Source organism: Macrotis lagotis, chromosome X (assembly GCF_037893015.1).
Source record: "Macrotis lagotis isolate mMagLag1 chromosome X, bilby.v1.9.chrom.fasta, whole genome shotgun sequence".
NCBI lineage: Eukaryota > Metazoa > Chordata > Mammalia > Peramelemorphia > Peramelidae > Macrotis > Macrotis lagotis.
The window spans coordinates 169,587,965-169,615,894 of record NC_133666.1 but is presented as its reverse complement, the minus strand read 5'-3'; the positions used below and the strand labels follow the sequence as shown (position 1 = coordinate 169,615,894).

Below are 27,930 nucleotides of genomic sequence, written 5' to 3'. Positions count from 1 at the left end.
TCTATAATATCCCACTCCATTTCTTTCCCAAGAGCTAAGGGAAATCACCTAATCATGCTCCTTAAATCTATAGATAATGTGTATTATCTAGGCTCAAATGGGTTCTTACTGTAGTAAGGCAATTCTACTTTTTAACTGCTTCTATTTCAATCTCCACAAAAAACTTTTCTAAATATTCTCTTTTCTTTTATCCTCAAAAAATCCCATTAAGACTTCCATTGTCTCAATTCAAACACCAGCAAAAATTGCTTTGACAACTTTTTCTCTTCTCATCTCAAATACCCCTGATACCATACCCCACTATTTCCTCCTTTATACCAGTTTACAATGAAGAGGTGAGCCTTTTCATCACCTCCAGGATCAAGCCCTCTCCACTTACATCTGGATCCAACATGCTTCCCATCTTCTCAACCATGTTAGCTGCTTCTAACCATTCCTACTTGCTCTCCAATCTTGACTTTGGCTTATTAAGTTAGTTCCTCCTCCTCCTCCTCCTCTTTTTTTTTTTTGGCAAGGCAATGGGATTAAGTGGCTTGCCCAAGGCCATACAGCTAGGTAATTATTAAGGGTATGAGGCTGGATTTGAACTCAGGTATTCCTGACTCCAAGGTCAGTGCTCTATCCACTGCACCACCTAGCTGCCCCTTAAATTACTTCTTTGAAGCCTACAAAATGTCCCTCATCTCTAAAAAAAAACTCTCATGAAATTCTACCATACTTATTAACTATCACAGTATGCTTCTCCTTTTCTAAGATAATCTATATGACAAGGTCATCTACAATTGGTATTTTGATTTTTTAATCTACAAAGTTCCCCAAACTAATGAAATCATAAAGTCTCCTATTGTGTAAGAGTCATAGAATTGGAATTAAAACTATTTAGGTCCTGAAAAGGTCTAAATTCAAATTATGATTTCACAATTGACAAATTGATAACATTGGGAAAGGTAACTGTAACTAGATGTGATTAAAGGTACCTAATATAATTAATCAATTAATCAATAGTAAATACAGATGTAGTGAATAGTAGAGTACTCAAATTCTTAGACTGAAACAAAACAAAAAAATCCTAAATAGTAAGATGCTAATTACAGTTGACCTTAAAACGATGCCAATTAAAGTTGAACTGAATAAAGCTGACTGTGTTTAACAAATCCAAAAAAGATAAACAAGGTGGAAATTATAAATGTCAAATAAACAGACAATAGGCACCTTCAGAATGGAAATAAAAAAATATTCATCTGCAAGGGTACATGGATATTGTACAAAGATCATATATTAAAGAACAAAGGACTCAAATAAATTCAGTAAGGCAGAAATCAATAAATACTGCAATTACCAATTATAATGCAGCAAAAATTGTAACTAAAAACAATGGAAGAGGTTGATCTAAATACTGTCATTAAAACAACTGGCCTAAGTAGTGAAGGCAAAAGGAAAAATAATAGTAGTAAACAGAATCATAATGAAATAATATCCCAGACTGTGAAGGTAATCAGTATGGTCTTAAGAAAAATTATATATACCTCAAGGCATATCAGTGAATTAGGAAAAAAAAAAAGAATGACACAGCACACAATAAAAAGGAAAAAAGACATCTAGAAGATTGCTTTCCATTATATTCATATATTATAATGAATATGAATTAATGAGGAAAGAAGAGGACAGAATCATACATTTACATAGTTAAAAAAAAACTCTATCAAGACAAATAACTGTGTAAGACTTTAATTGAGATCAGCAAAATGACCAACCTCAATCCACTGATGAGAGTTTTGCAATTTCCAGACCAAGAGATCACAGGGACAAGATGTAGAATGAAGCATATATTTTTGTTTGTTTGCTTGTTTTTTTTTTTAGATTTTTCAAGGCAACTGGGTTAAGTGGCTTGCCCAAGGCCACACAGCTAGGTAATTATTAAGTGTCTGAATTCGGATTTGAACTCAGGTACTACAGACTCTAAGGCCAGTACTCTATCCACTGGGCCACCTAGCTGCCCTGAGGCATATATTTTTGGAACGTGGAAATTTCTTTTGATGACTAAGCATATTTGGTATGGGTTTTTTTGCTACACAGTGGTAGAGGGAGGTAAAAGTTAACATGTCCTATCAAGAATCTTTAAAAATTAATTAAAATCTGGAGGCAGCTAGATAGTGAAGTACTGGCCCTGGATTCAAATCAAGCCTCAGACACTTAATTATCTACCTCTGTGACCTTATACAATTCACTTAAAAATAGAAAATCAATGGAAATGTAAGAACAACCACAAAGGAGAGTATGGAAATTTAAGGAAATATAAGATGAAAGGGAAAGGCTTTAATAAAATGAGTTTTTTAAAAGACTAACAAAACTGAAAAAACCATTACCAACTTGATTTTAAGAATTAAAAAATATGTTAACAATTAAATGAAAAGAAATTCATAATAATGTTGAAAGAAATAAAGAAAATTATCAAAAAAGTACCCTACACTAAAAATTACATGGCCACAAAATGAGCAGTCTAAATATGCATATTTCAAACAAAAAAACTATTATCATCCTGAACTTAACAAACTGGAAAAACAAACAAAAAAAAAATCAAAAATTTAGTATTGGAGGAATTGCATATGAATATATATTCTAATACCATACTGGTAGAGTTATGACTTAGTATATGACCATTAGAACTACAACCAAAATATATTTGTAAAATGAAGAGAATTAGTAAAGGAAAGGGAGGAATAGGATATCATATATTTAAAAGATATGTTCAAAGATGACAAAATTTGGTAATTGTTAATAGTGGAGGAGTTGTGGAATGATATGAAGTGGTTGGAATCATTTTGGAAAGAAATTTGAATTATACTAGTAACATGACTAAATATTCTGAACATTTGAACCAAAGGTTCTACTACTTGGCTTACACTCCTAAAGAAGATATTAAAAAATGGTTTCATATATCAAAATATTTAGAGAAGCACTTTTTGTGGTAGCAAGAAATTGAGCCAAGAAAACAATACATGGGCGGCTAGGTGTCGCAGTGGATAGAGCACTGGCCCTGGAGTCGGGAGTACCTGAGTTCAAATCCAGCCTCAGATACTTAATAACCTAGCTGTGTGGCCTTGGGCAAGCCACTTAACCCTGTTTGCTTTGCAAAAACCTAAAAAAAAAAAAAAAAAAAAACCCCCCAATACACACAAAAACTAAAGAAATGTAAATGAAAAGAACCATAATAAAAAAAAAACAAAGGAACAAAATTATAAAAATCAAACAGTCCTTAATAAAAACATATAAGAGGACACTTCTAACCTAATAGCTTATAGAGGTAGGATGTTCATGGATGCTTTACATTGTACATTTTCAGAATTTTTCAGGGTTACTGATCAGTTGTATTGATGGTTTTTGTTCTCTTTAAAACCTATTATTTGTTTTGGGGGAGAGAGGAAGCAGAGAATATTTGTGATAACTGTGATAATTAAGAAATAGAGGACATTGGGGCAGCTAGGTGGCACAATGGATAGAACATCAGCTCTAGAGTCAGGAGGACCTTAGTTCAAATTCAACCTCAGACACTAGGTGTATGATCTTGTGCAAGTCATTTAATCCCATTGCCTCCCCCAAACAAAAAACAAATGAAGAAAAATACTTTTATATGATAAAATCCAAGAATTTAAAAAGGGAAGCTTATTTTAGATAGAATCAATGGAGGCACAAACATAGGGGATATTTTTTCATTACTGTGTAGTAGAGGCTATATGGAAAGAGGAAATATGCTAAGGAGTCAAAAAAAAACATCAAAAGAATGAAAAGTAGTCAGTATGGAATAAGAGATTTAAAGTATCTGGATAATTGTTGAAATTCTGTCTCATTTAAAATAAATGAGGCAATAATTTCTTGATCAGTTTTAATGATTCTTTAACCTTTCAAATCATGGGGAAAGCAATGAAAGGAATGTCTGTTACAGATCTGATTCTCAGCAATGAGTAAGCAACTATTCCATCGCAAAATTTATGAAAAAGAAAAGGAAAGCTAAACATAATCTGATATACACTCTAGAAATGGAGGAGAGCATGTTTCAAAAGGTTCAAAGGAAGGGCAGATAATACCTTTAAACTATTATATAGGTGGAGCCAAGATGGCAACAAGAATGGATCATGTCTTAAGCGCTCTCTCATAAAACTTCTAAACTGAGGAATCTAACTAAATTTTCGAGAGACAGAACCCCCAGAGGGACCCAGTGAATCAGTTCTCCTACTCAAAGTAACCTGGACAAGAGCAGAAAGGCTCTGCTCCCCGGTCAGAGGGGTGGCCCGCCAGAGCGAAAGAACTTCAGCCTCCCGGAGACAGCCCCAGGGAGCTGGGAGCCCTGGCTCACAGCAGCTGGGGAGTCTCCTGAGCTGCACCCCGGGGAGCACCGGGCACAAATTGGGGCGGGGGGGGGGAGGAGACTTCTGCCAGAGAGAGCACCTGAAGTCCAGCCCTCAGGGCACACAGCGAGCAGCATGGCCAAGGCAGTCCAGATCCAGGAAATAGAAGCAGGTGGAGCCCATAAGCAGGGACCCCAGGGCATGAGCCCATTGAACCTAGGGAGGGGAGTGAAGAGAGACAGACTGAAGAGCTCTGCCCTGGAACAGGACTCTGGGGCTCTGACCACATTCAGATCCTCATCGCAGTCCAGGCCCCCCCAATAGAACAGCAGAGGGCCCCTCCACCTCAGTCCCATGGCAAAGGGGGGCGCTTATGGTCATTCACAGACCAGGAGGGAGGACAGAGCCTCACACACTGAGACCCTTGTGGGAGTGTCCCCAAAGCTCAGGAAGCAGCCCCAAAACAGGCTAAGGCTGGGAAAATGAGCAAGCAGAGAAAAAAGAGGAACACCATTGAGAAATATTTTGCATATGAGCCCAAGAAGGATCAAAACACTCAGTCTGAAGATGAGGAAGCACAAGCTCCTGCATCTAAAGACTCCAAGAAAAACAGAAATTGGGCTCAGGCTATGACAGAGCTCAAAAAAGACTTTGAAAATCAAATAAAGGAGTTAGAAGAAAAACTGGGAAAAGAAAGGAGAGAGATGCAGGAAAAACATGAAAATGAAGTCAGCAGCTTAGTCAAGAAAATCCAAAAAAATGCTGAAGAAAATAGCATGCTAAAAACCAGCTTAGGTCAAATGGATAAAACAGTTCAAAAAGTTATTGAAGAATGCTTTAAAAAGCAAAATTGGCCAGATGGAAAAAGAGATAAGAAAATTCTCTGAGGAAAACAAATCCTTCAGACAAAGAATAGAACTCAGGGAGATTGATGAATTTACTAAAAATCAGGACTCAAAACTTCAAAACCAAAGGAATGAAAAATTAGAAGAAAATGTGAAACATCTCATTGAAAAAAACAACTGATATGGAAAACAGACTTAGGAAAGATAATTTAAAAATTATTGGAATACTTGAAAGTCATGATCAGGAAAAGAGCCTTGACATCACTTTCAAAGAATTACTACAGGAAAATTGCCCTAATATCCTAGAAGCAGAGGGCAAAATAGAAATGGAGAGAATCCAATGAACCCCCCAAGAAAGAGATCCCAAAAAAACAACACCCAGGAATATTATAGCCAAGTTCCAGAACTCCCAAGTCAAAGAGAAAATATTACAAGCACCCAGAAGGACACAGTTCAATTACCGTGGAGCTGCAGTCAGGATCACACAGGACTTAGCAGCAACTACACTGGAAGCTTGTAGGGCTTGGAATATAATATACTGGAAAGCAAAAGAGCTTGGAATGCAACCGAGAATCAACTACCCAGCAAGGCTGAATGTCCTCTTCCAGGGAAAAAGATGGACTTTCAATGAACCAGGGGAATTTCAAATGTTCCTGTTGGAATGGCCAGAGCTGAACTGAAGGTTTGATCTTCAACTACAGGACTCAGATGAAAAATAGATTGGAGGAGAAGGGGAAACTATGAGGGACTTAATGATGATGAACTGCATGTATTCCTGCATAGAAAAATGACACTGATAATACTCATATGAACCGTCTCAATTAACAGAACACGTAGAAGGAACTTTTATAGATGAAGCACAGGAGAAAGCTGAATTTGAAGATAAAATATGGTGTAAAAATGGAGTCAATAGAAAAAAGGGAAATGTGATGGGAGAAAGAAAAAGGAGAGGGGGAATAAGCCAAGATATTTCATATAATAAGATTTTTCTTTATTACAATGAGTATTGCAATGATATGGAAGTGGGGAAGACATGGGGGAATGAGGGAATCTTCGCTCTCATCAGAGGTGGCTAGATGAGGAAAAAGCATATAATATACTCAATGGGGTATAGGCATCTGGAGTAAGAAGGAGGGGGGAGCAGGGGGAAGGGGTGGGAATGTGAATGAAGGAGGAGAGGATGGACCATGGGGGGAGAGTGGTCAGATATAACACATTTTCTTTTTTACTTCTTGCAAGGGGCTGGGATTGGATGGCCTGTCCAGAACCATAGGGCCAGGTGAATGCTGGGCCTAAGGGGTGGTATGGGGGCTCAGGGCTTCTTGGCCCCAGAGCAGGGATCTGTCTGCTGTGCCACTCAGCTACCCTACAGCAGAGTCAGTGAAAGGAGAGAGAAAATAGAGTACATGGTAGTGGAGAAATACGAAAGGAGGGAGTTGCAAAAAAACCTAAAAAAAAAAAATCTAAACTAAAACATTTACTGTGTGACTCTACACAAGTCACTTAATCCTGATTGCCTCAAAAAAAAAGGAAAAAAAGAGAAAAAGAAAAAGCCTTGAAACCTAGGGCTGATTATCAGAGAATTAACTAGAAAAAGATGATACAGTAATATAAGAATATAGTATATGGAATGTTAAAGATCAGAATGATGCACAGACAGTGAAATTAATGTTACATACCTGCTTAGAGAGGTAACTGACTAAATAAGCAGAATGAAACACTTTTGGACTTGGTCAACTTGTTTTGTCCTATCAGACTAGTTAAGTCATCTTTTAAATTTTTTTTTTAATTTAAGGCAATGGGTTTAAGTGACTTGTCCAAGTTCACACAGCTAGGCAATTATTAAGTATCTGAGGCTGGATTTGAACTCAGGTACTCCTAACTTCAAGGCTGGTGTTCTATCCACTGCACTACCTAGCTGCCCATCCTATCAGACTTGTAACAACACATTTGTTATGTGAGTTTTTTTATTGCATCCCTCTTTCCCACATTCTCCCCAGCCTCATTCCTCCTTAAGTGATATAAAGAAAAATAAATGCTTAAAAATTGAAAAAACAAAATCAAAATACCAAAATCTCAATGCAGATCATTTAGCAATATGTTAAAAATTCCTCTCATAAACCACTCTTACAAACAAACTAGAGAGATGTGGGCTACATGATATTGTAATTAGGTAGACTTGGAATTATAGAATGAACATTCAAGGGGCACTTAATTACTTAGCTGTGTGACCTTGGGCAAGTCACTTAACCCCATTGCCTTGCAAAAACCGGAGGGAAGAAAAAAGAACATTCAATTTCAAAATTTACTATATTGTTCCAGGGATCTCTGATCAACTAAGTGATATGTCTCAATGACATTTGATATTTTTATCAATGACTTAGACACATAGATTAATTATTTATTGAATCTTTAGATGACACAAAATCAGGTAAAATAGTTTACATAATAGATAACAGAATCAGAATCTCCAAAGATTAGATTGTTGAGTCAATTCTTTAAAAAAAAACCCAATATTTAAAAGTGAAAGTGTATCAGCCAAAAACTAATGTGACATTGGGCTACATTAAGAGAAGAATACTAACCAGAAGGGTACTAACCAGGTTTTATACTTATACTCCATCCTAGTCAGATCATTTCTCAAGAACTGAGTTTAGCTCTCTGGCATCTTATTTTAGTAAGATCACTGATTATGCATGTTCAAAGTAGCATGACCAGGACAGTAAAAAGTCAAAATCTCATGCTACATGAGGAGCAGGTAAAATGTTCTGGAGATATCCAACCTGGCTAAAAGGACTGTCTTCAGATATCTTGAAGGACTTTCACATGAAGAGGATTAGACTTATTCTTATTGGCCCCAAACATCAATACTAGAAGAAAAAGATGGAAGTTTCAACAAGGTAAATTTAGGCGGAGAGATGATAAATTGTCCTAACAAATAGAACTAGGCAAAAGTAAAATAGAATGTCTGCAGAATCTGTGGGTATACTCCCACTAGAGATCTTTAAATGAAGACTGGATAACAAGTTAAAGGTTACCCTGTAGAGGACCTTCTTATTTAGATACCACTTGAACTAAACTTCCTTAAACATCCCTTCCAGCTCAGATTTCATTCCACTAAAATTCTGTTTTACAGAAATACTTTTAACATAAAGTTATACAGTCTTGTAAGCATCTCAAATTTAGTCAACTGGTCTTAGTACAAACTATGAATTCAAAAAATCCTTGGAAGAACTACAGGATTACCAATAGACTGATTCTCACCATCATACCATGAACAAGGTTTATAAGGGAACTCAACAAGTTCTGCTTTTGCTTTTTAATAACTTCTCTCTATATATTAGATAGAACAAAAAAAGGGCTAAATTTGCTTCTTAAAGACTAATGGGATTTTTTTTAGAGTTTCTAATGTTAAAAAACCCTAAATATCCAAAATAAAACAATAATGATATGTCAGAAGAAATATGACATCTGTTTAGCTCCATTTAATTCAAAATGTAAATGAAATGAGATTGTGTATAAATTTGTAGTACACACACACACACACACACACACGCATGCGCGCGCACGCGTGCCAAAATGAAAAAAAAAAACTAAACTTAAAATTGTGTTTTTTAAAGCTCTGCATAAATCTACTTTATTTCTGATTCTGGGTGTAGTATGTAGGTGTAATGTATAAGTACAAAGTACAAAGTAAATATATAAAAGAAAAATGAGTAAGGAGATGATACAGACAAAAGCATTATGATACTTTGGATACAAGAATAAATTTCATTTCTCCAGCAAACCCTTGAATTTCCCAAAGAAATAACTTCAATAAAGATAAGAAAGTTAACAACAGATATTTGTATTTCACACCAACATCATCCCCCACCCTTGCAATATACCCATTTTCTATTACCTGAACAAGAATTCTTGGTCTTTGTGGTGATGGAAAAGGAATATTTTGCATGAAATGTGAGATGTGCCTGAAAAGAAAGTGAAAACATAAGATTTCCCTCTAATATTTAGTTTATTTAACAAATTCCATTTAAACACAGTAAATATTGACTCACACATATTTCTAAGTTTCATAGCTTTAGGTAAATATTTTTTTCTTTGAACAAATAATCATGTAGTAAAATATACTTAAAGACAGTTATGCAAAAACTGAAGATTTCATTATAGAAAGGCTGCCTACCATCCTACCTAGCCACTGTCAAATTTCAAAGGATTCTTAAATATAAATAAACCAATTTGAACATATTCAAATCAAAGAAACACTTGTAAACAGCCTTATTAGGTTTTTTTTTAGTGTTTTTTTTTTTTTTGCAAGGCAAGCGGGATTAAGTGGTTTGCCCAAGGCCACACAGCTAAGTAATGATTAAGTGTCTGAGACCGGATTTGAACCCAGGTACTCCTGACTCCAGGGCCAGTGCTTTATCTACTGAGCCACCTAGCTGCCCCAAATAGCCTTATTGTTAAAAGTAGATTTTTGTAAAGGTAAATGAAAAATTATCGAACCAAAGAACAGGATATTTTTTGGAATCTATTAAGTTATTTTATGTTTTTATTCTAACAACTTATTCAGTCTCGCCATAAAAAAGAGTGATATGAATACAATGCTTTAAAGAGCTAGATTCATGGCTTCTACGGTGTTACCACAGCAGATGGTGGCCTAAAAACACCTAATTCAATATGATTTCTGGATTAGTTAACTTGGAATGAGAAGACTTGGATTCTAGTACTGACTTTACTACTACAACTAGCATAAGTCATTTAATTTCAGTCTCAATTCTCTACATATAAAAGAAGAGTCCCAACTTCTTTTTTGATAAAACATTTTATTTTTTGCAAAAAAATATGAAATAATCATAGGAAAAAAACTATAAAAATCCAATGAATCAAGGTTATCTCTAATATCACTAGAAGTGATCTAGTTTTACTCTATATATTGGTTTTGTTAGTTTAAATACACAATTTCAAGGAAACATGGGTTAATTATATCATTGCAAACTCCCTCAATGATAATTATCAAGTTTTATTCCAAAGATTTTATTATTGCTGTAGCACTTTTTTTCATTTAAACATTATCAGGAAACAGACAGATAGACAGACAGATATATATATATATATATATATATATATATATATGTAGATAGACAGATACACACACACATGTGCGTGCACATGCGTGCTTGTGTGTGTGTGTGTGTGTGTGTGTGTGTGTGTCTCTTTTCTTTATAAACACACTATAAAGACTATTTTGGTCCCACAAAATACCCACTAAAATTCATAAAGAGGAGATTAAAGTAATTCTACTAAGGAATTCAGTCATGTATGAAAATTTACTTCATAAATATCAGAAAAACTAAATGTTGTAACAAAGAAAACAGTTCAATATAAATATTCACTTATTAAACAAATCAGAAGTTAGTTAAGAAAATGAGGACACAAAAGTATATATCCTGATATTATTAGTAACCTTATCTAAAAATAGATTAATTTAAGTACTGATTTTACTGAGATGCACCGACTGGAGTCGAGATCAAACATATAAATCAGTTTCAGGAAGACAGAGACCAATTCTAGAGCGTAAGTGTTATTTTGCTCTATAAAGAATTACATTTTTATCTGATCTTGGAAAAGAAAACAAGATTTAAAGACTATGGAGAATATAAATATAAAATAATTTTATGACAATAGGTCTAGGACAGGATACATAAATTACATAAAGTGCAAAACAAGATAATGCGGTAAGAGTAAGACAAGGGATTTTTTCAAAAAGAAAAGATATTACACTTTCATATTTCTTATGATAGAAAACTTCTAAATTAAAGGAGATTTGATTATGATCCATAGGTGAAAATTTATAGATTAGCCGAAGCTAAACTTAACCAAAGTTGTTGAGATTTTAACCTTTTTTCCCTACCTTCCTATTATTGAGACTCTATAAAATCTCAGGGCAAAAATTTTGTGCAAATCACAATGAGCCATTGTATTTTTCTGTCATGTTAATGTTTCTGTTCCTATGAATTTTCTTCTGTATAGTTAAAATTTTCCCATTCATTTAACTATCTGTTTAAGTATCTGAAAATATTCTAGAGGAAAACAGACATTATAGGAGATATTTTCTGAAACATATTTAAAAAGACAGGTATAAACATACACCTGTCTTCCTTTCTAGATGTCTTCTTCTCAGGCTCTACAATTTCTTTTCATTTTTTTAAAACTGAGATTTCAATATGTTTGGGGCTTGGGGGTGGGAGGGAATGAACAAGCTTTCCCTCTGTAATATAGCAATCTGAAGACCTGAGTTCAATTCCCCACTTCTGCTACTTAAGATATATGTGACCTGGGCAAATCACTTAATTTTCATGGTCTCCGATATCTAATCTATAAAAAAGGGGGGTTAGGAGAGAAGACCACTATGACAGCTTTCAGTACCAAGTTTATGGTGCTGATGAAACCTGCTTAGTTGACTGTGCTGGAAATTAACAAAGAAGTATAAATTTATACAGATACATACAAACATATATTTGCCTAAATTACTATGTTTTCAATATCAGTATCTTCACCAAAAACACTTTAAGACATACATACTTTTCAATGGGGAGAAGATGAGGTCCAGAAACTGAAAGTTTGTAGATAAACATAAGAAATTTTCTAAAAGCTTCAAAGAAAGGCCACCGTGAGAGTAGACAAATGCATTTGTTTGAATTGATGGATTTGGGAACTACTCTTCTTTCCACAGGTGTCAATAAGCCCAGTTGCATAAGCTGCTTTTCTGTTAGCAGCTCCCAAGAATATGGCTCATAAAACTGGATAGCAGCACCATAGACCTGAAATATAATAGAATATTCATTCTATTAATTTTGAAGTTATCAATATAAGCTATAATGTTCCTAAAATGACATTATTTTAAATAGATGGCTATAATCCCATATTGAATATTTTGTATACTATTCTGTATTTATATAATTATATAGTTTATAATTAAAAAAAACATGATTAACCACTACTAGCTCTGTATCCCAAAGACATTATAAGGGTAAAAACTTCACATGTACAAAAAATATTTACAGTAGCTTTTTTTTGTAGTAGCAAAGAATTGGAAATTGAGGGATGTCCACCAACTGGGGAATGGCTAAACAAATTGTGGTACATATAAATGAGATGGAGTATTATTGTTCTGTAAGATATCATAAGGGAGACTTCAGAAAAGCCTGGAAAGACCTGCAGGAATGAATGCTGAATGAAGTGAGCAGAACCAGAAGAACACTGTATTAACAGCAACACTGTATAATGATCGACTACAAAAAAATAATCAGCAAAGAAAATTAGGAATTTAGTAGGCTAAAAAAAGGGGAAAAAACCTGCACCTTTTAAAAATCATATTTTTAAAGAAAAATCTTTGATAAATACTTCTATTCTTATAGAACTGTGATGAATGAATTTAAATAGATGAAATCCTTGTTATATAATAAGTATTGTGGTAAGTGCCAAACATACAAAAGAATAATAAAGTCTCAACTTCAAAAAAATTGGGAGAGACAATAAATAAAGGAGCATTCAAATTCAATGTAGATAGAAAAGCCTGGTAAATCTTAATGTTGAGCTTCAGAAAAAAAACAGAGAAATTCAGTGGTTTAGGGGGCACAGCAGCAAGATAGCTTGCAAGGTTGCCAACTCATTCCTTTACAAATCATAAAGTTTAACACTGTTTAACACCTCACTATTGAAGAGGAAGACAAAGCAGATCATTGTAAATCTTGTCTTATAAAAATCTATAAATTAACTCTATCCAAATTCCACAGTTCAAGGTGGGGAATGGGTCAGAACTGTCCTAAGTATTATGACCTATTGAACCTCCCCCATTAACATAAACATGCATAAAGAATCCCTTCAATATTTTTTCATCATTTGTAACTATTATTCGTTAATTAATCCCTCTTCTGTCAGTCAGTGCCATGTGGTGAACCATTCTAGGTCTCTTGACTTATCCTTGTCTTTAGTCTATACCACTTCTTAATTCTAGTTGTACATCACTTTGACAAAATTCTCAATGCTACCTTTGGTGCACTATCATTGTGGTCACATACTACAAGATACTTAGATACATATGTATTACTCCAGTAAACACTAGATCATCTTCAATGAAATAGATTAGGCACATATATACAGAAGTAAATGATCCCAGTAATCAAGAGTTTGATGAATAAATCCAAAGAGCCATACCTTGGCAGTAATAACTCACTATCTGACAAAAATGGGAAAGCTGGAAAGTAATCTGACAGAAACCAGACATAGATTAATACCTCAAACATGATAAGCTCAAAATAGATATATGATTTAAAGTTAAAGGATGATATTATAAACAAAATAGGGGAGCATGGAAAGTTTTGGCTAACAAGGAAAGGATCATAAAAAAAAATTCTCTCTGTTGTTACCTCTCCTAAGCAATTCTGTATGACTTTTTTTTTTGCAAGGCAATGGGGTTAAGTGGCATGCCCAAGGCCACACAGCTAGGTAGTTATTAAGTGTCTGAGGCCAGATTTGAACTCACTCAGGTACTCCTGACTCCAGGGCCAGTGCTCTATTCACTGTGCCAGTTAGCTGCCCCCAGTCTGTATGATTTTAACATACATACAGAGGAGAAACATGTTATTAGAGGAATGCCATTAAATTAGCATTTAGACCTGTTTAGAGCCACACAAGCTGTCTAAGGAATTCTATACTTTATATCATGCAGTCAATAATGTGATTTTAAATAGTCTATTGTCAAATATTATCTACATGTTCCCTTTTTTAAAATATATTTAAGATTTCATCCAAAAAACTACTGGAAACAATTAGCAATTTTAGCAAAGTTGCAGGATATAAAATAAACCCTCATAAATCCTCAACTTTTCTATATATGTCTAGCAAGATACAGCAGGAAGAGCTAGAAAGAGAAATTCCATTCAAAGTAACCTCAGACAATATAAAATACCTGGGAGTCTATCTGCCAAGACGGACTCAGAAACTTTTTGAAAACAATTATAAAACATTTCTCACACAAATTAAATCAGATTTAAATAACTGGGCAAATATCAATTGCTCATGGATAGGTAGAACTAATATAATAAAAATAACAATTCTACCAAAACTAAACTACCTGTTTAGTGCCCTACCAACCAAAATTCCAAAAAATTACTTTAATGAGTTAGAAAAAGTTGTAAGCAAATTCATATGGAGAAATAATAAAAAGTCAAGAATTTCTAGGAATTTAATGAAAAAAGTGCAAAAGAAGGGGACTTAGTCCTACCTGATCTAAAATTATAATATTATAAAGCATCAGTCATCAAAACTGTTTGGTACTGGCTAAGAAACAGAGTGGCGGACCAGTGGAATAGATTAGGTGCAATAACAGGAAAGGATTATAGTAATCTGCTGTTTGATAAACCCAAAGAGTCTAGCTATTGGAATAAAAACTCTCTCTTCAATTAAAACTGCTGGGAAAACTGGAAGTTAGTATGGAAGAAACTTAGATTAGACCAACACTTCACACCCTTTACCAAGGTAAGATCCAAATGGATGCAGGAGTTAGACATAAAAAACAATACTATAAGCAAATTAAAAGACCAAAGACTAGTTTACTTGTCAGATCTATGGAAAGGGGAGCAGTTTATGACTAAGGAAGAGTTGGAGAACAACACCAAAAACCAATTAGATGATTTAGATTACATTAAATTAAAAAGCTTTTGCACAGATGAAACCACTGTAACCAAGATCAAAAGAAGTGTAGCAAATTGGAAAACAATCTTTACAACTAATGATTCTGACAAAGGACTCATTTCTAAAATATGGAGAGAACTGAGTCATATTTTTAAAACAAAAAGCCATTCTCCAACTGACAAATGGTCAAAGGATATGCAAAGGCAATTTACAGATTAAAGCAATCCATAGCCATATGAAAAATTGCTCTAAATAATTAATTATTAGAGAAATACAAATTAAAGCTTCTCTGAGGTACCACCTCACACCTCTCAGACTGTCCAATATGACCAGAAAGGATAATAATCAATGTTGGAAGGGTTGTGGGAAATCTGGGACACTATTACACTGTTGGTGGAGCTGTGAACTCATCCAACCTTTCTGGAGAGAAATTTGGAACTTTGCCCAAAGGGCAACAAAAATGAGGATACCCTTTGACCCAACAATACCATTACTACATCTATACCCTGAAGAGATCATGAAAAAAGGGTAAAAACATCACTTGTACAAAAATATTTATAGCAGCCCTGTTTGTGGTGGCAAAGAATTGGAAATCAAGTAAATGTCCTTCATTTGAGGAATGGCTTAGCAAATTGTGGCATATATATGTCATGGAACACTACTGTGCTCCCCACTGTGTCCCCAGGAGGGATGGGAATTCAGGGAAGCCTGGAGGGATTTGCATGAATTGATGCTTAGTGAGATAAGCAGAACCAGAAAAACACTGTACACCCTAACAGCAACATGGGGGTGATGATCAACCTTGAAGGACTTGCTCATTCCATTAGTGCAACAATCGGGTACAATTTTGGGCTATCTGCAATGGAGAATACCATCTGTATCCAGATTAAGGAGCAGTGGAGTTTGAACAAAGTTCAAGGACTATTCCCTTTAATTTAGGGAAAAAAAAAACAAAACAGATGTCTTATTGTTTGATCTTGTTATCTCTTATACTTTATGTTTCTTCATTAAGGATATGATTTCTCTCTCATCACACTCAATTTAGATCAATGTACAACATGGAAACAAAGTAAAGACTGACAGATTGCTTTCCATGGGGGGGGTGGTAAATAAGATTGGGGGGAAAAATTGTAAAACTCAAAATCTTTAATAAAAGAAAAAAAGAAAAAAAAAGATTTCTATGTACAAAGAACAGAAAAAAGGGGGACTGTATAATGAAACTTTGAATCTGTATTGTATACAACCTGAATATGATAAATTTAACATGGCACTAACAATACACCATCTAGTTTGTCTGTGTCCTTTATAAATGTCTTTGGGGACTATTATGTATTTTTAAAGCATCTTAATGACATTCTTTATTTTGCTCTTTGAGGGTGAGGGGAAGGCAGAGGGAAAGTACAATGCTTTTACCACTGACTAACTTTCTCTATCATCATCAATCCAAATAAAAGTCTTTTGTAAATAAAAAATTATGACCAAAAATGTCTGTCTCATTCTGTACCTTTTATAATAGGATCATATAATTAAGTGTTAAAAGAGACCTGGGAGGCCATCTATTCCTGTCCAACTACCTCATTTTGGACATGAAAAAAAGTCTGGTTCAGAAAGGGTTAATACTATGGGCCATAGTTGATAAGCTTCAGAGTCATGCTATGGACTTTTCTAGACAATAATGGATTATCAAAGCAAGACTGACTGGATTATTTTTCATTATATAATCCTACAATGTGACATTGAAATTTATGGAATATTCACAGGTAATCAGATGAAAATTTCACAAAAAGAAATTTCAATTTTACTTATGTTCTGATGTTTAATCTAATTTTTCTACAAATGTTTCATTCTTATAAAATCACAAATACCATCAAATAAAATTCTATTGTCAGATATAGCATCTCACATCTATTTCTTTATAAAAATAAGAGTATAATTTTTTTCACAACAAAATTATATAAAATACAAAACTGACTTTACTTTTTGGCAATACAATACCACCATAAACTGGCAAATGTTCTCTGGAAGCTTTATTACTTTTTATACACATGACACACAAATGATTAGCGTTTTCAAAAGGGACTCAAGAGAGCAAACCCTATCACATTTACTTGTCAGATCTATGGAAAGGGGAGCAGTTTATGACTAAGGAAGAGTTGGAGAACAACACCAAAAACCAATTAGATGATTTAGATTACATTAAATTAAAAAGCTTTCGCACAGATGAAACCACTGTTTCCTACATTCCTATTTCCCAGATTCAAAAGCCCTTAAAAAATACTAAATATGCCAAACAAAGCAATTCATCTAATCAATTCTACCAGACTGAAACTATTATTCTGTACACATATTCTCAAAATTTTACTAAAGGTTAAAATTTAAACTTTTAAGCAAGATTTCATGCATTTGATCAAGTTTATAACTTTAAGCCACAACCTATTGATAATGAATCACTAGATGAGAAACCCAATTAAAAAGGAATAAAGCAGATATCACTGGAAAGCCAACTTCTGTGAAGGAAGATGACTAATTTATAATTAGATATCGAATAGCTATAGCATCAGCCAAAGCAACTTCCAACAACTAAGTCACAAAAGGATTATGTAATCTGCAAACAAATCAATTTTTGTTGATTCAAAATGATTTTTAAAAAAACAATAACAGGGGCTAGGTGGCATAAAGCACTGGCCTTGGAGTCAGGAGTACCTGGGTTCAAATCCGGTCTCAGATACTTAATAATTACCTAGCTGTGTGGCCTTGGGCAAGCCACTTAACCCCATTTGCCTTGCAAAAACCTAAAATAAATAAATAAAAAAACAATAACAACAGAGGATACTGATATAAGCATCTCTATGAAAACTTAAGTGCTAATCTGGAAAGGTTTTTTCCTTTAACTCTGGAAATGTTTCCTATACAATCTTATTTGAATTAACACATTGGAGTAAGTCAATCAACTCATGGCCAAATTAATACTTATTTTAAAAATCAAGAACTTTTTAATGGTTATTATTAATGAAGATTATTATTATTATTATTAATGATAATCATGAAGAAAAAATAGACCAATTTTAAAAGGAAAATCTTCTTTATAATAAAAATGATTTTTTAAAATATATATATATATATATATATATACCTTTTCTGCAGAAGAAGCTGTCAGAACAAAAGTTGAAAAAATTGGAAGTGGGTATTTGGTTTGGGGGTCCCAGCATTCAATAGTAGCTCCCATAGGAAGGCAGAAGAGAGGTACAGATTCTGAGAGTGGAAAAGATTCATAATTTTCTTCAGGATATCTAAAAATTAACCCTTTAGGGAAAAATTAAAAAGCAAATACAAATTATTAGCATTGTAAAAGGATACAAAATTCAGTTTTGGAAAAGCAGATCTTCTGCAACTTGAGACCAAATTAAGTACCAAATTAACTTATAAAAATTAAATCTATCATTTATTCCTTCAATGTCCTATTAACCATGAATAAAAAGTTCAATAACATATAACCCTCTCTTTTGGACACAGCCATTTGTTTTGTTCAACTATAAATATTTATTACAAGGGATTTTTTTAAATGAGGAAAAAAAGAAAATAGATTATTAATTCAAAGAAAATTAAATGTAGAAAATAATAACTGCCCTAGATGCATCAATGAAATACCACCACAGAGAAATATAAAATTTTATAATAACACAGCCACAAATTATTACTAAAGGGAAAAATGTAGGAAATATTTGGAGAGATACCTAGTTGTTTAGAAATTATATAAAGAGCTTTCCCTCTCACTTGGGTCAGGAAACTGAAAAATTATACTATCAGAAGCCCAATTAAATAAACATTGCCAGAAACTCCTCTAAATTCATTTGGAAAAACTTCCAAGTTTCAGAGTAGTCATGGAGGAAAATATCAGAGATTGAATAGTGACCATTTCCTCCTTAAAATTCTGTTATTGCTGGTAACTTTCAGAATATCTAATATAAAATCTCATCATGAGGCCTGGTACATTTAAAAGTCAAGAGTTAGGGGGCGGCTAGGTGTTGCAGTGGATAGAGCACCGGCCCTGGAGTCAGGAGTACCTGAGTTCAAATCCAACCTCAGACACAATAATTATCTAGCCGTGTGGCCTTGGGCAAGCCACTTAACCTCATTGCCTTAGAAAATCTAAAAAGTCAAGAGTCAGACAACAACTTGCTACTGACTCACCAAAGATTTTCCTGGCACTAAAATTTTTAAAAATACAGTACTGTAAGGCCTAGATTCTAACATAATTTTGCTCATAAAACTTGAACACTTTTGTAATATGAGGTTAAGTTTTTAGATGTAGTTCATTTTCCCCCCCAGATTTTTGCAAGGCAAATGAGGTTAATTGGCTTGCCCAAGGCCACACGGCTAGGTAATTATTAAGTGTCTGAGGCCGGATTTGAACCCAGGTACTCCTGACTCCAGGGCCGGTGCTCTATCCACTGCACCACCTAGCCGCCCCCATGTAGTTCATTTTTAATGGTAAAAGAGAGTCTAATAATGCTCAAGCTGAAGAGAGAAAGGATTAAGAATTAGAATTTTTAAAAAACCCTCAATAAGAGCTAATATTAACTGAAAATCAACTTTAATATTTTCCCAAAGAACTGTGCATACACAATGATATGATTACTTCTCACCATTATGATAATATAGAATTTGCTTTATTTCACAACTGGATTCATTATATATTCTAATTCCAAGATATCAAGGGAAAAGAAAAGTCATGTTTTAAAAATCTTTATAACCCATGATATTTCCATTATGCTATGCAGCACTGAGAGATGTCTCGATTACATCTTGGTGGAAAAGCTTCTCATTAGTTCTATCCCAACTCTCCCTTGACCCCTCTTTAATGGCTTGGGGCGGTTTACAATGGAAGAAAGAAAACAAATCTACTTTTTTGGTGAAAATTAAAGTATGACTACAAATTAAAGAAATAAATATAAGAAGTAAAAATATAGGTTGACCTCCAAAATATAATATGACAACCATCCTCAATTTGCACAATAAAATATACAGTATTTTAATTTAATGAATTAGGAAAAAAACAAAACTTTAACCACACATTCTTACCATGAAAGATATTATTTAATAAACATTTAAGGAGAAAATGTTTAATGCATGCTATAAAGAGTTTTATTTTTAAGCATTATTTCAAATACAAATTTTAAACAAAAAACAATATAAAAGATAATTTAATAAGGAAACATTCATCTCTTCTCTTAAAGTATTAATGTGTGCTAATAAATATACCAACAGGGGAGAATTTAAAAATAACTTACCAGCTTTATATGCTATTGAATTAGAAGCAGGTACAGACTTCTTGTAACACAGATACACATTGGAACCCCACTACAAAATATAAATTAAAATTTCACAAAAATCCAACAGTAGAAAAAACAAATTTAGAATTTATTAGATGTTCTAAAAATTGTTATGATTTCAGAGTAGCAATTTAAAATCAAATACATGTCAACACCCAAGACTATCAAACTTAAAAGTAACAGCACATAAAGAGGAGAATTATAACAAAGAAACTGGAGCCACAGATAAAAAACTAAATTTGAAGAATAATATATAAGGAGTATTCCCCTTATTTCAAGAAGTTCTTACTAATTTGGCTTGCTGGTCAGTATTCATAAGAAATCTAGACCAACTATAAATTAAGGTTTGAGAGTGCTCACTTAAAAGAAGATTCAGATGCTCAGAAATGGAGCAAGGGAAGGAGAGTAGAGAGGATTCACTGAAACAACTCTACTGTTACTTCTTCAGATTGCTACTCTACCAAATTCCCAATTTTCTAATGTTGATGTAATCTAAGCATTATAAGGAAATGTTTAAGAGAGATCATTTAATTTTTGTAGGGGACAGACCTTTAAGTGGCAAGAGACAAAAATGATAAAAATTTAAATGCTGAATATAAAATAAAATGCAGATTTTTTTTTATCCCCAAATCTTTAATGTGCAAATCATCCAAAATTTTTCTTACCATTCCACAGTTTAAATTCTTGTCAACTTTGCAAAATGTATGAGGAGGAGTTTCTCCTTTACTAGTTACAATAACACAGATATCTGTTACAGCCAAGGAATTCTGAGGTCTTATTGGAGGAGCCCTTCGATAAGTGATAAAGATTCTTTGTGAATTTGTTGAACTATTGTTGACATTGGCACAACGACCATAGGGTGTAGCTTGGATCACTTCACAACCTGAAATAAGTCGTTCTTTCCCTTCATATAATACTCTGCAATAGAAAGGGGAAAAATTTGTTTACTTTTTATTATTTACCTACCTAACATGCACAAACTGATTTTTAACTGAAATTGCAAACTAAACAAAGTATAATTGTCTAGAACAAAGAAATTTCGACAAATAATATCTCAAAATTTAGGCAAGAATTTTAAAAGGTAGCAAAAAATGATTCAAAAGATTAATTCAGAAACATTTTAAAATTTTAGTTCATGGTAGTTAAGTTGAAAATTTGGTCCTATGAGCATATATTACACACACACATACACAGAATCACAAATACACTCACTCCAGTCTCTATCCTGAGCTATCCCATATCATTCATCAGGTACCTGTTAGATGGAAGATCTATAAGGCATCTCAACTGTAACATCTCAAAATGAAGCTCATTCTGTTGCCCATCATCCTCCCTTATATCAACTAAAACCCATCTCTCCTGCAAATTTTCTTATTTCTCTTTGCTCTTATTAAAAAACTTTTCAGTAAGCATTAACTCTTCTTTTTCTTTCTCATCTCCAATAATCAATCTTTTAACAAGTTCCAACAATTCTACCTCTGTACCGACAATTTAACATCTGTCTTTCACAAGGCCAACACTCCTATTCATCTCTTCCCTTGAACTACTGAAAGATCTCTGAAATGGATTCCCACTTTTCAGTCTTTCTCTTCACCAGAGAGCTGCCCAAATTATCTTCCTAAAAGAAGATTTCAAGCTTTTTTTTAAAGTGGGGGTGGGGTGGGGCAGCAAACACTTTATCAACTGTTGCTCTACCCTTTCTGAAGCCACACTGGCTCTCAGGGAGGTGCCCATCTTCCAGATGAGGATCAGCCTAATGAGGGCTCTGGTAAGAATTTTACCAGCACTGACTAAAAGAGAAATACTCCTGTGATTGTCACAGGACAATTCCCTTTACCTTTATAGAGATGGACAATGGAGGCATCCTTGAGTCCTTGCCATATAACCTGGAAAATTTCAGTTAGTTTTTGGATGAGCAATGGACTCCCCACCTTATAGATCTCAGCTAGAATAATATCAGTACCAGATGCTTAGGCTCTTGAAAGGAGCCTAATGGAATTCAAAAACCTCTTCTTCAGTTGGAACTTCAGCTTGACTAACTTCAACTTGAAGTAAATGGTTAATGCCTTCTACATTCATTGCTGATGATCTGTTAAGAACACTATGAAAGTGTTCAGCTCATCTCTTTAGGATCATGTCTCTATTGTTAATCAATGTGGATCCATCAGCACCTAGTAGTTGAGATGCACCATAGGTCTTCAGCCCATAAATACCTTTAGGGCATCATAAAAAAAATTTTGGTTTGTTATTGTCTACATAAAATTGAATTTCATCAGCCTTCTCACTGAGCCAAGAGTCCTTCATCTCTCAAAGCTTCGCTCGTACTCATTTGATGAAATGAAATGCTGTCTTCTTAGAAATGGATGAACTATCATTTCATCAGTGCAACAATCAGGGACAATTTTAGGGTATCTGCAATGGAGAATACCATCTGTATCCAAAGAAAGAATTTTGGAGTTTAAACGAAGTCCAAAGACTATTACTTTTAATTTTTAAAAAAGGTATCTTATGTAATTTTGCTGTCTCATATTTTATTTTTTCCTTAAGGATATGATTTCTCTCTCAACACATTTAATTTTGATCAACATATAGCATGGAAATAATGTAAAGACTATAAGACTGCCTTCTGTGTTGGGGGATGGAAGTGAGATTGGGGGAAAATTGTAAAAGTCAAAAAACAATTTAAAAAAAGACTGGGGGAAAAAAAAAGAAATGATGAACTATCCTGCTGGTAAACCTTGAGGAGTTCTCATTTTTCATTTAACAGTTTCTGTATTTCCCCATCATTTTCATCAAACCAGTCTTGATGTTTCGGCCCAGATGAGCAAATGCAGTACTAAACACCAGACCTCTGAAAAGGACCCACTCTTTTTCTGCTTCACTGTTGCCAACTGAATGTTGGCTCAGTTTTCCTCCAAGTTAGTAACAAATACATGCTTAGAGAGATACTCTAATCTCATGATATTAATTCTAGTATTCATTTTGCCTTGTGACCACTGTTTTGGTTTAATGTGAATATTTATCTTGAAGATGAGTCTGTGTCTCAGTCCAGCACTCTGAACCACACAGTGCCTTTGTCACTCTCACATTCTGTCTCTTCTCCTTAATGATCACATAATCTATTAGATGCCGATGTTTTCTACAAGGGTGCATCCAGGAAGTTTTACTGTGTTTAGGTAAATGGAAGACAGTGTTTGTGATGAGAAGGTTGTGAGATGCTCAAGTCTTCAGTAATAGGTGACCTTGCTGTTGCTGTTTCTAATTCCATTCTTCCCAAGGACCTCCTGCCATGTCAGGTAATCTGAGCCTATTCTAGCATTAAAGTCACCCAGAATTATAAACTTGTCCTCTTTTGGTATATTGAAGATAAGGGTCTCCAGGTCTTCATAAAATTTTTCTTTAACTTCTTCAATGTTCATCATAGTGGGAGTACAGGCACTGATGATGGTGGCATGGCATTTTCCTGGAAAAGTGGCAATCTCATTGTCATGAGCCTGTCATTCACTCCTTTTGGTAGGCACTCAAGAATGCTGACTAGATAGTTTTGATTGCAAAACCTACCCCAACTTCATAGTGTTCCTTTTCACTGCTGCCACTCCAGAAAAATGTGTATCCATCTCCAACTTCAGTAAGCTGACCTTCATTTGTCATCTTTGTTTTAATCAAGGCTGCTATTTTGATATGATACTTACTGGGCTCTCTTGCAATAAGAACTGTTCATTCTTAACATCCTTTGAATCTTGTATTGTCTATGAGTGTGCATACATTCCATGCAGTGGAAATCTTTGAAGAAGTTTTTGCAGATATTTTTGTGTCTTGACTTCACTGTGGGAACTCTGCCTACTGCAGTAATCAGGTAAGGGTTGGATAAGCGGACAATTTTTAGGGTACATTTTCTAGTCCTTTCTTCACATTAGAAAGCAAATGGTATGATCCTTAAAAAGGGCTGCTCAGTCACCTGGGGGTGCAGAACCTCAGGGCTGTTTTCAGTGGAGAATCCACCCTGTGGCCTGGGCCACCTATGTGCAGGGTTATGACTACAGCTCCCAGTGTATCCGTACCTGCTGCTTTGTCACTTGCTTGCTGCCGCAGGACTTTGAGAAATGGTAAAGTATGGGTGATATCTTTTGATGCCTGCATAAATTGGATTTAAGTGAGGTAGAGTTGGACCATGTCATCTGCCTCATTCTCTCTTCCAAAGACATCATTGTCCAGCAGCATAACAAGAGTCAAGACACATGGTGATGGCTCTAGATGCAGTGGATGACCTTGGTGACTTCAATGTCTAACCAGGCTCCAAGCACTCCACAATACCTGCTTCAGTCGGCTTCATGTCCATTGGAACAAACTGTTCTCCTCTGCCCATTCCACCAGTGGAAGAATTCACATGCTTGGGGTAGACACCTCCCACTGCTCACCAATGAGTTTGAGACTCCCTCAGTTGCCCTCAACCTTGTTTAGCCTTTCTGCTGAAATGATTTACTGGGCTGTGGCTGCTGTGCAGGTAAGAGTTAGGTGGCTAAGGTAGACATCAAAGGATCAAAGGTGGAAAGCAGCCCTGAAAAGGGCTTGGCAGCCTCACACCAAGATACTAATCTTCCATGAATACACCTTACACCCCAGGGTGTCCATTAATTCAGGAATGGCTGGACAAATTATTTTATATGAAAGTAATGGATTTCTTGGAAGGGAGGTGACAGAAAGAAGTCAAGCAATAAGATAGGTTTTCAGATCCCACAAATGTATAAATGTTTTCATTTAACTTTTTTTTAACAAGGAAGGGCAATAGTGACAAAGATTAAAAAAATCAATGCCAATGATTCATTATAAAAATACATAGAAAGGAATAAAAGGAAGTTCAGACAAGCTGGACAGGAAAGTGTTGATACTGTCCTTTTAAATTTGAAATTAACAAAAATTTATAAGTAGTAAAGATTCAGTTTTATATGTAGCCCTTCTCTTTTCTTTGTACATGGAAATGCTTCTCTGTTGGTGGTTTTTAAGAAATAACATTCTGGGGCAGCTAGGTGGAGCAGTGGATAAAGCACCAGCCTTGGAGTCAGGAGTACCTGGGTTCAAATCCCGTCTCAGACACTTAATAATTACCTAGCTGTGTGGCCTTGGGCAAGCCACTTAACCCTATTGCCTTGCAAAAAAGAAATAATATTCTTAGAGTAACCTGATTCTTAGGAAAATATATCAGAAATAAACCTGTTCAAAACTTTAGGATCATTAATAAGTTATCCTTTCTGATCTCACCTCCCCACCACAGAAAAAAGGGGTATCTATGCTTGCCAATAGCATTGATCACTTTGATGGAGGAAATCCAGCAAACAAATAAAAATGTAATAAAGATTCTACAGGCATGATGAAGTCATTTAGATGTTCTTGCTGGGGATGATGTCCTAAATATTGGAGAGGATCCTAGAGGAGAGCTGTAACCACTCAAAATATTCTAGTCTGACCATCCAAACAATAAAGACCAAATGAAAAATGTCTATTACTCTAAATTGTTGTCCTTCATTCTCCAAGAAGATCAAGACATTAGGAAAGTGATGCCATGGCATGAAAGTGAATTGGATTTAAGTGAGAGAAGTCTGTGCAAAGTCACCAATCTCACTTTCTTCCATTCCAATTATAATATTTAAGGAGAGTGACCAAACTAGTCATCTCTTCATTTCCCATCAGACTACATGTACTAATCTGGACTTTTCCATCAAGATCCAGAACCTTCTTCAGCTGGAAAGATCTTTTTGGGCCTGGAACTCATACCTAAGAAGTATCCTTGGCCCCAGAGTCCCTCCCTCTAATCAGAAGGCCCCTCTCAGAACTCCTATTTAAGGAAAGAACTAAGACTACCCATTTCATATCCCACAATCCCACTCTTCTGGAATACCTCCTTCCTGCTTCCCTCAGCTTCTTAGTTTCTTTTTATGTGTGATCTTCCCCATCAGAAAATAATATCCTTGAGGGTAAGGACTACCTTTTCTGTATTTGTATCCCAGTGCTTAACACACTGACTAGCAAACAGCAAACATTTAATAAATGCTTACTGACTGCACAACATACATTTAAAATGAATAAACTATAACTTTTCCTTCATTATCTATCCCTAAGATAAACAGTACAAATAAGTTGTCAGTTAAACTCAGGGCTCTTTTACCCCTCTATTTAAGCAGTTCCTTACTCTCTGGACTTTCTCCACCATGATACAATAGCATGTTCACCCTGTATGTGCCTATTTCCTGTCTTATCTCAAGCCTTTTCTATAAAGAGGGATACCTTCCATGTGATGAACATTCTCACACCTTGTTTTTTCCCCATACACTTTGGTGATTCTAAACCTCTTTAGATCATCATCCAAACCCTATTCTCCATCCTCCTTAACCATTCTATCCCAAAGTACCAACCAAATTCTACCCATTCCCTCCATGATGCCTCCTAGAATACCTGTGGAACAGGTATAAAAAAAATTCCCTTCATTCTAAATCATTTCCTTTCCCACTTCATCTTCTGGCAATCAATAAACCTTGCCCCCCCCACGCCAATGATACAGTCTCTGTTGGCCTCCATTTCTAGCACACTGGTTGCACTTTTACTCATGCCCCTTTGCTGACTGATCATGGAGGGGGAGTTAGTATTACTATAAAGCATCAGTCATCAAAACTGCCTGGTACTGCTTAAGAAATAGAGTAATAGACCAGTGTATTAGAAAAAGCACCAAAGATTTCTATTGTTTGACAAACCCAAATACCAGATTATAGGAAAAGAACTCATTATTCAACAAAAACTGATGGGGAAACTGGGAAAGTATGGCAAAAACTAAGCAGAAACCCATATCTCTTACCTATACCAAAATTAAGGTCAAAATGGGTATAGGATTTAGACATAAAGGGCCAGACCATAGACCATTTAACAGATCAAGAAATACTCTATCTGTCAGATCCATGCAGAGAGGATAAATTTAAAACCAAGCAAGAAATAAAGAACATTATAAATTGCAAAGTTGATGATTTTTTGACTATATTAAATTGAAAAGATTTTACACTAATAAAACTAACACATCCAAGATTAGAAGGAAAACAGAAAATTGGCAAACAATTTTCATAGCTAAGGGTTCTGATAAAGGTCTCATTCTAAAATAGAGAACTGAATCAAATTTACAAGGTTACCAGTCATTTCTCAATTGAAAAATGGTCAAAGGACATGAACAAGAAGTTTTCAAATGAAGAGATTAAAACTATATATATATGGGACGCTAGGTGGCGCATTTGGGTGGCTAGGTGGCGCAGTGGATAGAGCACGGGCCCTGGAGTCAGGAGTACCTGGGTTCAATCCAGTCTCAGACACTTAATAATTACCTAGCTGTGTGGCCTTGGGCAAGCCACTTAACCCCATTTGCCTTGCAAAAAAAAAAAAAAAAAACCCAAAAAACTATATATATATAATCATATGAAAGATGCTCCAAATCATTGTGATAAGAGAAATACAAATTACAGCAACTGAGGTACCATCTCATACTTATTAGAATGGCTAAGATGACTAAAAGGAAAAATCATCAATGTTGCAGAAGTTGTGGGAAGATTAGGACATTAAATGCACTGTTGGTGGTGTTATGAACTAATCCAACCATTCTGAAGAGCAATCTGGAACTATGCCCAAAGAGCAAAAAACTCAATCATACTCTTTGATCCAGTAATACCAATATTA

General features: G+C 34.9%; 1 protein-coding gene across 8 annotated transcripts in view; it reads right to left on the bottom strand.

Moving 5' to 3' along the window:
* The window catches only part of DENND4C (DENN domain containing 4C), a 158,329-nt gene that overhangs the window by 93,622 nt on the left and 36,777 nt on the right, over positions 1–27,930 (bottom strand). For 6 of the 8 annotated variants that reach the window (XM_074199885.1, XM_074199889.1, XM_074199890.1 and 3 more), the window contains 5 exons: positions 20,886–21,138; positions 20,179–20,248; positions 18,021–18,190; positions 11,774–12,012; positions 9,093–9,159 (listed from right to left, as the gene is read on the bottom strand). In XM_074199885.1, the coding sequence (XP_074055986.1) occupies positions 9,093–9,159; positions 11,774–12,012; positions 18,021–18,190; positions 20,179–20,248; positions 20,886–21,138 (799 nt within the window). Of the gene's footprint in view, positions 1–9,092; positions 9,160–11,773; positions 12,013–18,020; positions 18,191–20,178; positions 20,249–20,885; positions 21,139–27,930 lie in introns of those variants that run through there. The other 2 variants (XM_074199892.1, XM_074199893.1) reach the window with 2 other exon arrangements.